The 10,235-nt window shown below is 67.7% G+C and overlaps 1 protein-coding gene across 1 annotated transcript; it reads left to right on the top strand.

Annotated features, from left to right (window-relative positions):
• The first annotated feature begins 1,330 nt into the window (after positions 1-1,330).
• On the top strand, positions 1,331-10,212 carry GAS2L1 (growth arrest specific 2 like 1). The gene is made up of 5 exons (XM_083873718.1): positions 1,331-1,979; positions 4,438-4,545; positions 4,884-4,980; positions 5,630-5,909; positions 7,520-10,212. Exons 1-5 carry the CDS (start codon positions 1,335-1,337, stop codon positions 8,511-8,513), a joined length of 2,124 nt encoding a protein of 707 aa, XP_083729844.1. The 5' UTR covers positions 1,331-1,334; the 3' UTR covers positions 8,514-10,212.
• The last annotated feature ends 23 nt before the right edge of the window (positions 10,213-10,235 follow it).

The following is a 10,235-nucleotide window of genomic DNA, read 5'->3' as shown; positions in this document are numbered from 1 at the left end:
GGAGCGGGGAGCGGGCCCGGCCCGGCCCGGCGGGCGCGGAGCGGCGGCGGTGACGGTGAGTGCGGCCGGGGGCGGGCGGGGATGGCCTGGGCCCGTGTCCCTCCCCGTGTCCCCGCAGGTGCGGAGCCCCTCCCGCCGCCCCCCTGGATCGCCCCGCAATAGGGAGCCCCGCGCCGAAAGGGACCCCCCCACCCCGGGAAAGAGACACCCCAGGGATGGACACCCCCCCCCGGGAAAGGGGGACCCCCATACGGACACCCCTCAGCACGGACACCCCCCCGAGGGTAGGGACCCCCCAGCACAGACACCCCCCCCAGGGAAAGGGACCCTCCAAACAGGGACCCCCCCCATCCCCGGGGGAAGGGCACCCCCGGCAGGGACAGCCCCCCCCCCCCCCAGGGAAACGGAGACCCCCCCACAGGATCCCCCACTCTGGACGGATGGGGAATGGGGACCCCCCACAACAGAGCCCCCCATCCCCGAGGGTCGTAATCCCCCCCCCGCCCCCCCCGAGCTGAGGGGACCCTCCCCAGCAGGGACACCCCCTCCCAGGGCAGGGGACACCCCAAGGAGGACAGGGGACACCGCAGGGGAAGGACCCCCCTCCCGGGATGTGGGGCTGGGCTGGGGGGTGGCAGTGCAGGTCCCTGGGCCCCCGGGAGGGGGTGACCCCTCTGCTGAGACATCCCTGGCTCTTGTACCCCCACCCCAGCTCAGGGCCGGCCCGGGGCTCCCCCAGGTGCAGCCCCCCCACCATGGCTGAGTGTTGGGGACCAATCCCCCAGTCCCCCCGGTGGGTGCAGCCCCTCAGGGTTGAGCCCCACCCGGGTAAAGGGGGGCCCCTGCCCCTGGCACTGCCATCCCTCGGGGTGTCACCTGCTCCCAGGGTGGGGACACCAGGGTGAGGACACCCACCATGACTGGGCAGCGTTTAGGGCGGGGTTGGGGAGGGATGTCCCCTCTCTGCCACAGCCCCGCCGTGGGGTGGGCATGGGGGACAAGGGGCTCGTTAACCTGGGGGGCTGGAGGGGACACAGGATGAGGGGACACAGAGTGGGGGATGTGGAGAATGGGGGGACAATGGTGGAGGGACACGGGCTATAGGGGGGACACATGGGGTGGAGGGGTGCAGAGTGGAGGGTGCTGCAGGTCCTGGCAGGGGTCAGGCAGGTCCTGGAGGGGAGGTGGTGGTGTCAGCAGTGACGCTCCTGCCACGGGTAATGTGTGGGGGAAACTGAGGCACAGAGGGGTCACTGAGGTTGGTGAGTACTTTCGGGGTCTTTGGGGGTTCCTGGCCATAACAGCCCCCGTTGTCCCCCCGCAGGAAGCTGGCCATGGCTGACCCCAGCCACATCCAGTCGGCCGCCTCCAAGAGCATCCGCCCCTTCCGCTCCAGCGAGGAGTACCTGGAGGCCATGAAGGAGGACCTGGCCGAGTGGTTCAACACCCTCTACGACCTGGACATCCAGGTGGACACCTTCCTGGAGAGCCTGGAGACGGGCTGTCACCTCTGCCGCCACGCCAACAATGTCAACCGCACCGCCCTGGACTTCCAGGAGCGGCACCCCGAGGCGGCCGCCCGCATGCGGGTGCCCCAGAACGAGGTGGTCTTCCAGGCCAAGAACGTGGTGCCCGGCTCCTTCATCGCCCGGGATAACGTCTCCAACTTCATCCAGTGGTGCCGGCAGGACCTGGGCATCCAGGATGTGCTCATGTTCGAGACCAATGACTTGGTGCTGAAGAAGAACGAGAAGAACTTTGTCCTCTGCCTGCTGGAGGTGGCCAGGAGGGGCTCCAAGTTCGGCATGCTGGCGCCCATGCTGATCCAAATGGAGGAGGAGATCGAGGAGGAGATGAGGGACCAAATGGGCGACGGCGCGCTGGGCACGCGCCGGGAGAGCCGGGACCCCCAGGCGGGCGCCTTCCCCAGCCGGGCCCGGCCCATCACCCTGTGCGACCTCAAGAACCTGGACGAGCTGGTGAGACACGCGCTCCCCTGGGAGCCCTGTGCCTGGGTGAGGGCCTGGCCGCCCTCCCAGCGCACCAGGGGCACCGCCAGGGCCTCGGTGGGCTGTGGGAGGTCCTGTCCATCCACCCCACGGGCAGCTCTGGGCTCTGGGAGGTCTCTGTCCACCCAACGGGGTGCCCGCTGTCTCCTGGGAGCTCCTGTCTGTCCGCCCCTCTGTGGCCGCTGGGAGCTCCTCTCTGTCCACCCAGTGGTCACTCTGCAGGTCCCACCTGTCTGTGCCTGTGGGAGAACCTCTCCATCCACCCGGTGGTCACTCTGTGGTCACACTGAGGTCCCACCTGTCTGTGGGAGAAGCTCTCTGTCCACCCAGCAGGGTCCATGGGGAGTCCTACCCATCTCTGCGGCCCCCAGGAGTCCCCTCTGTCTGTGTGGCCCCTGGCAGGTCCTGTCTGTGTGCCCCATGAGTGCTCCATGATCCCTGGGAGCTCCTGCCCACCTGCCCCCCCAGCGGGGCATCCTGTGGTCCCAGGCAGGTCCCACCTGTCCCTGTGACCCCCAGAGGTCCTTTCTGCCCATCCAACGGGGTCCAGGGGAGGCCCCACGAGTCTGTGACCCCCGGGAGGTCTCTGCCCACCGCTGTGGTCACAGGATGTGCTCCACCCCCCCATCCCAGCTCTCCATGGCTACGGGAGCTCCTCTCCGCCCACCCGCACCCCCCTCGGCTCCCGCGGAGCCTCCCGACTCCAGGGGGGTTATTTTGGTGGCTGTGAGCAGAATCACAGTGGGGACACACAGGTGTCACCTGTGCCCTGCCACCTCCTCCCCGTCAGGGGGTGACTCACAGTGGTCCCACCCCAGGACTTCTCCTCCTCCTCCCCCCACCTCGGGGCTGCTGTCCCCAGGGCCGGCCGTGGGGACATCCCGGCTGCTCGGGGTCACAAATTGGGGTGTCACAAGGGGGGTGCAGGCCCCCCCGGGCCGGGGGCTCAGGACGGATTAAAGGCGGGTGCAGGATCCGTCCCGCGGGCGAGGCAGCGGATTAATGTGGGGCGGGGGGGACACGGGGGGACAGGGGGCTCTGCCCTCCCCTGACTCCCTAAGCCTTTATTTAATTGAAACCCAAATTCCTCATTAAGTCCCTCATTAAAGAGCATCCCGACCCCTCCCTCCGCCCAGTGCCGCTCCAGGGGGGCCCCCCGTGGCTGTTGCCCCCCCAAGCCCCCCTGGCCGGGCGCTGCCAGCCCCGGCTGCATTTTTCCGGGCTGCGTAATTCCTCGCCATCGGCTTTTATGGGCAGCGCCCGAGGCGGGGAGGAGCCTGGCGGAGCGGGGTCCGGCCCGTCCCCAGGTGCCCCCCGGTGTGGCCGCGGGGTCACGGCCCCCCCCAGTGCAGCCCCCTCCCCCCCCGCTCCCTCCGTGACTCAGTTTCCCCGGCTGGGGCTTTCCGTGTCACCCGGATGGGAACCGGAGCGGCCACATCCTTCCTTCCTCTCACCGCTGTGATGGGCACAGGAAGACCCCAAAAATCTCGGGATTACTAAAGAACCCCCAGATTTGGGGGTGAGGCGGCGCTGTGTCCCCCCCACCCCCCAGCCCGGGCCGGGGCAGGATGTGTCCCCGTGTCCCCGCGTCCCCCCCGGCTCCCGCTCTAATCCCTGACGTCAGCCCGGGGATGGAGCCGGCAGCTGGCAGCCGGGGCCACCCCACAGCCCCGGGGTCCCTGCCCGGCCCCCCAAACCCGCCCGCTCCCTTCTTCCCTGTGCCTGACCTTCAACCTCAGAGACCTTCAAACCCCCGCAGGGATCTACCCCATTTCTGTCCATGGATGTGGGTCCTGCCCCACGGCGGGGATTTGGGGGCAGATCCCCCGTGGTTCAGGATTAGTGGGGAGGGGGATGTTTTGTGCCCAAACCCGGGGGTCCCGGAGCGGGTAGGCCCCAAATGAAGAGAGTTTCACTATTATTAATATGAAATTTCATTTCATTCAGCAGCTGAGGGGCTGCATCTGCAGCTCCCCATCTGCATAATGGGGATCCACAGTGACCCTATAAGGGGTTTGTGCCCCACCGGTGCCATAGCAGGGGTTTCTATGCCCACCGGCCCTATATCGGGGTTTATGCTCACTGACCCTATAGTGGGGCACTGTGCCCACCTGCCCTATAATGGCGGCTCTGTGCCCCACTGACCCTATAGGGAGGGTTCTGTGCCCACCAGCCCTGTAACTGGGGGATCTGCACCCCACCGGCCCTATGGCAGGGGGTCTGTACCTACCCATCCTATAGCAGGGGTCTGTGCCCCGCTGAGCCCGCAGGGGGGTTCTGTGCACACCGGCCCTATAGTGGGGGGTCTGTGCCCCACCAGCTCTGTAACGGGGGTCTATGCCCCACCGGCCCTACAGGGGAGTTCTGGGCCCCACCGCCCCTATAGCAGGACGCCCACGCCCCGCTGACCCTCCCCTGTGTGCTGCAGGTGCGGGAGATCCTGGGCTGCTGCTCCTGCCCCTCGCAGTTCCCCATGGTCAAGGTCTCGGAGGGGAAGTACAAAGTGGGCGACTCCAACACGCTCATCTTCGTCCGAGTAAGAACCATCGCCGCCTCCCTCACCCCAGTGTCCCCCCCTCACCCCAGTGTCCCCTCCTCCCCCCAGTGTCCCCTCCTCACCCCAGTGTCCACCCCTCACCCCAGTGTCCCCTCCTCCCCCCAGTGTCCCCTCCTCACCCCACTGTCCCCCCATTACCCCAGTGTCCCCTCCCCATCCCAGTGTCCCCCCCTCACCCCAGTGTCCCCCCATTACCCCGGGACCCTCCACCCGGGCAGGGGGGGGGGGGGGGTCCCGAGCCGTGTTTCCGGCCCGCGGGGGCTCGGGGGGCTACGGGTGCCGTTTGGGGCCGTTTTTGGTGCCAGCGCTGCCCGCAGGTGCTGAGGAGCCACGTCATGGTGCGCGTGGGCGGCGGCTGGGACACGCTGGAGCATTACCTGGACAAGCACGACCCGTGTCGCTGTGCCGCCCTCGGTGAGTGTCTGCGGGGCCCTCAGCCCGCCTGGGCACCGCCCGGCCCGCTCCTCCTGCCTTCCCGGGGCCTTCCATTGCTGCGGGGTCCGTTCTGGAGTCCCCCTGGGGCCCCTTTCCCTGGTTCTCTGTGGGGTTTGTTCCCTATCTGTGAAGTTCCGTTCCCTGGCTCTCCTCGGGACTCTGTTACTGGTTTTCAGTGGGGCTCCATTCCCTGTTTCTCCACGGGGCTCCGTTCTGTGGGGCTCCATTCCCTGGTTCCCCATGGGTTCCATTCCCTGATTTTCTGTGGGGCTCCATTCCCTGGTTTCCCATGGGGCTCCATTCCCTGATGTTCTGTGGGTTCCATTCCCTGGTTCCCCATGGGTTCCATTCCCTGATGTTCTGTGGGTTCCATTCCCTGGTTCCCCGTGGGGCTCCATTCCCTGGTTTCCCATGGGGCTCCATTCCCTGGTTTTCCTGTGGCTGGGCTCCTCGGAGCGCTGATCCGGCTGGAAGGGGAAAAAGGGGAGTGAGAAGAGTCGGGGTTGGGGGGGGGGGGTCCCCCAGATTCCCGAGGTGTTCCCCACCAGCCCAGCTGGAGCCCCGGGGCGCAGTGAGGGGAGGCGGGCGATGAGCGCTGTCCCCCTGACCTCTCCTCTCTCCGCTCCAGCTCACCGCCTGCCCCAGCCCCGCGCCCCGGGCGTGTCCCCCCAAAAAGCGGCTCCCGGCCCCTCGTCCCGCGCCTCCAGCCCCGGCACCCCCCGGCGCCCCCGGCCCGCAGGGCCCCCCCCGGGCGGGGCGGAGCGGGAGCGGGGCCCGCAGCCCCGGGGGGACCCCCCGAAGGGCCCCAGGCAGGAGGGTTTGCCCCCCCGCGGGGGTGCCGCGCCCCGCTCCGGCTCGGGCAGCCCCTCCAGGAGCCCCGCCGAGCCGCGGGGAGCGGCAGCGCTCAGGTACGGCCCCCCCGCGGCGCTGCGCCGGGACCCCACGGCAAAGGCTCGGCCCCACCGAGAGCACGGGCAGGGAGCGGGCAATGGGGGGACAGCGGGGGAATGGGGAAAACACCGGGGGGCAGGGGGGGGAATGGGGGACAAGGGGCGGGAGGTGCTGGGGTGGAATGGGGGGACTGGGCTGGACTGGGGGATGCAGTGGGGAACAGTGGGGAGATCATGGGGGGGCACTGGGGGGGGAATGGAATCACTGGGGGGCAGTGGGAGGTTCCAGAGGGTGAAATGGGCAAAGGAGGAATCACTGGGGGGTACTAGAGGGGGAAATGGGGGGTGCAGTGCAGGTAATGAGGATCAGTGGGGGGTGCAGTGGGGAAATGGTTGGGGGAAATGGGGGGACAGTGAGCAGTACTGAGGGGGCACTGGAGGGACGCAATGGGGGCAGCGGGGGTGAATTTGGGGTGAAATGGGGGTGCAGCAGGAAAGAATGAGGTGCAGTTTGGTAGGGCAGTGGGGACAGTAGAGAAGGACAGTGGGGGGCAGTGGGAGAGGAATGGGGGGCAGTGGAGGAATGGGGGTGCAGTTAGGGGGGAAATGGAGGAATGGGGGTGCAGTTAGGGGGGAAATGGAGGATGACAACGGGGGTTTGGTGTGGGGCCATGGGGGGCTATGGGGACAGATCATGGGGCACTGGGAGGGGATGGGTGGTGGAATAGGGGGGCACTGGGAGGGGGTAAATGGGGAAAGCATTGGGGGGTCAATGGAGGGGAATGGGGGGGCAGCAGGGGGAGGGAAGGGGAAATGGGGTGTGCAGTGGGGCATGTGGGATTTTTTGGGGGAGTGCAGTGGAGGGGGCAGTGGGGGGCAATAGGGGTTCACTGGGGTGCAGTGGGGGAACAAGGGGGGATGGGGGTGGAATGAAGGGGCAGTAGGGGAAATGGGGGTACAGTGGGGTGTGAAATGGGGGGGGATGGGATTGGCAGTGCAGGGAATGTGGGGCGCTATGGGGTGGCTATAGGGGAGTTCAGAGGGGGAAGGCAGTAGGTGTGCAGTGGGGGGAAATGGGGTGCTGTGGAGGGAATAGGGGGTGCAGTGGGTGGAGGCTGAGGGGGAGAATGGGAGGATTCAATGGGGATTTATTGAGGGGGGAAATGGGGACAGTGGGGAGGGAAATGGGGTCCTGGGGGGTGCAGTGAAGAGGAATGGGCAGGGAAGAGGGGGAATGGGGGGCTTATTGGGGGGTTATGGGGGGCGAGGGGAAGAGAAATGGGGTTCAGTAGTGGGAATATGGGGTTCGGTGGGGGTGCAATGAGGAGGGAAATTGGGTTTAAGGGGGGATGTGGGGTGCAGTAGGGGAGCAGTGAGGAGGAATGGCTAGTAAAGGGGAAAGAATGAACGGGTGCAACGGGGAGAGAAACGGGGTGCAGTGGAGGGAACGTGGGGTGCCTGGGGGAGAGTGGGGAGGGCTCAGCGGGTGGGGGGCACTGGGGGGGTTCCACGAGGAGGGGCGCAATGGGGGTCTCAGTGGGGGTGTTCACGGAGGCTGTGCAGTGAGGGGGTGCCTTGGGGGGCACACCAGGGTGCTCATCACCCCCCTGTCCCCCCGCCGCCCCCAGGCCGCGCACCCCGGCGCGCTCCCGGCGCTGCTCGGGCGACAGCGACTCCTCGGCCGCCTCTGCGCAGAGCGGCCCCCGCCGCCCCCCGGCCCGCCGGGACCCCTCGGAGCCCCCCGCGCCGGGCTCCCCCCGCGCCCCCCGCGGCTCCCCCCGCGCCTCCCGCAGCCCCGGGCGCGGCCCCGCGCCGCTGCTGCTCATCCGCCGCCGGCCCGACGGGCAGCACTCGTGGGCGCGGCCGGAGCCCCCCACGGCCGGGAGCCCCGGGGGGCGGCGCGACCCCCGGCCCGGCGCCGGGGACCCCGAGGAGCTGGCGAGGAGGCTGCGGGCCCCGCGCTGGCTGGAGCCCGGGCAGGAGCAGCGGCTGTTCCAGCGGCTGGAGGAGGAATTCCTGGCCAACACGCGGCTGCTGGAGCAGCTGGGAGACACGGAGAGCCCCCCGCCCGCGCCCCCCGCCACCGCCGACTCGGCCTATTGCTCCTCGTCGTCCTCGTCCTCCTCGCTGAACGTGTTCGCCAAGCACGGGCTGCCCGCCGGGAACAGCGACGGGAACAACAACAACGGGAACAATAACGGGAACCACGGCGGGTGCCCCCCGCTGCCGTCCAACCCCACCCTGGCCGATGCGAGGCGCCGCTCCACCTTCTCCAGCTCCTCCGACGAGAGCTGCTGCTTCCCGGCCTCCTGGGACAACCGGGAGACCGCGGGGAACCCCGGCTCCGACACCGACTGGGCCACCGGGGAGGACGAGCTGATGGAGCTGGAGGAGAGCCCCGCGCCCCCGCCGCGGCCCTGGGCCAAGCCCCGGCTGGACACGCAGCCCCACAAGGCGCCGTCCCGGATCCCCACCCCCCGGGGCTTCGGGGCAGGCGCCCACCGGGCGGCCAACGGCAGCCCCAGGGCCTGGGGGGCTCTGCAGAGCATCCCCTCCTCCCTCCTGGAGCCCCCCTGGGCCCCGCAGGAGCGCCAGGGGCTGGAGGAGAACGCGTGGCCCTGAGGGCTCGATGGCAGTGGCAGCTCCCGGCAGCCCCTGGGGACATCCCCGAGCTGCCGCGGGAGGGTGGAGGTGGCACCTGAGTGAGACGCCGGGCCGGGCGATGGCCACAGAGCTGGGGTGGCCAGGAGCCCTTTCACTCGGTGACTGTTGGCATTGGGGTGGGCCCTGCAAGGCACAAAGGGTGCCAGGGGTGTCCCATCCCAAGGGGAGCAGCTCCACAGGGGGCTGTCCTGTGGGCAGGGCAGTGGTGGCCAGAGCACAGCTGGCACCGGGGAATGGGGCTGCAGAGCACCTGGGTCTTCTCTCCCTGCTCTCTTCATCCCCACCTCCTTCTCCACTTGTTTTCCTCATCTTGGCCTTCTCATTTTCTCCCCCTCTTCTTGCTATTCTTGTCATCCTCCTCCTCATCTCATTTTCTCTCTCTTCTTTTGGGCTGCCTCCTCCTGCTCTTGTCTTCTCTCCTCTTGGCCTTCACATCCTTTTCTTCTGCCCTCTTCTCTTCTTGGCCTCATCATCACCCCCTTGTCCCCTTTCTCCTTTCCCCTCCAGTCTCCTCTGCACCCCTGAGATGACTTGGGGACAGGCAGTTGGTCACCACAGCCCGTTTCAGGGCAGGAGAGGGTCACTGTTCCCTCTCCAGCCCCCAGCCGGCCACAGCACTGCCCAGAGCTCCTGTTGATGTCCCCGGGGTGGGACAGGGCTGTGCCCCCAGCCCAGGCCACCGTGGCCCCACTCCTGCAGCCCTGCATGTCCTGTCCAGCCAGTAAAGACCAACGGAGCTGAGCCCACCCTGTCTGCTCATCTGTCCAGGGGGTTCAGACCCCCCAGGCCCAAGGGAGAAAGGCTCTGAGGGTCCCAGGAGGGGTGGGGGCAGTGAAGAGCTGGGGTGAGGCTGAGTCCCAGTGTCCTGTACCCCATTACAGCCACTGGGACCATTCCAGAGGTGTCCCTAGAGCCCAGACTGCCCCTGGCCAGGGACCTTCCCCTCAGAGCTGCTGGCCTGGGGGCTGGGCAGGCTGTGGGCCACCAGGAGAGTCCAGACCTGCTGGTGGTGGCCACCCTGCTGTGACTTTGGGGGCTCCAGAGCCAGGTGTGCACTGTGGTCCCTGGACACCTGTGCTGCCTCTCCTCTGGGAGTGGGGCTGGTGGCCCATGGGCTGCCCCAGAGCAGCACCAGTGATTTATGGGGTGCCTCAGAGCAGCACCAGTGATTTGTGGGTTGGCCCAGAGCAGGACTCAGTGGTGCTGCCCATCCTTGCCAGGGACTGTCACTCACTCCCCACAGGGACCAGCAGCAGCTCCTGGGGATCCCATATCTGTCCCCAGCCCCAGCAGGGGTTGGGGCTCCCAGACTGGACACCTTGTAGGGGTGCAGGGCCATGCTGACCTTGGATCCCCGAGAGGCTCCAGGGGCAGAGCCAAGAGCTCTCCAGGCCCATCCTGTCCCCAAAGAGTGAGTGGCCCCGTGTCCCTGGCCCACAGGCCCAGCCCTGTCCCTCTGCTGTGTCAGGCCTTGCCGTGCCAGAGGCCACTGGCCCCAGGGCAGGGTTATCTGGCCCTGCAGTGCTGGCAGGAAGCTCCCAGGATCCTGCTTCCCTCGGGATCACCGGGCCATGGCCACCCTGGCAGCGTCCCCATGGGCCAGTGTTACCTTTATTCAACATTCCCTTCAGACCAGTGAACATTACAATATATTTATCTTTCATATATTAGAGATTTCCT

This window comes from Zosterops lateralis, assembly GCF_965231275.1.
Source record: "Zosterops lateralis genome assembly, chromosome: 17".
Lineage (NCBI taxonomy): Eukaryota > Metazoa > Chordata > Aves > Passeriformes > Zosteropidae > Zosterops > Zosterops lateralis.
The sequence above is the reverse complement of the archived record's forward strand: the minus strand, read 5'-3'. Positions and strand labels throughout refer to the sequence as shown.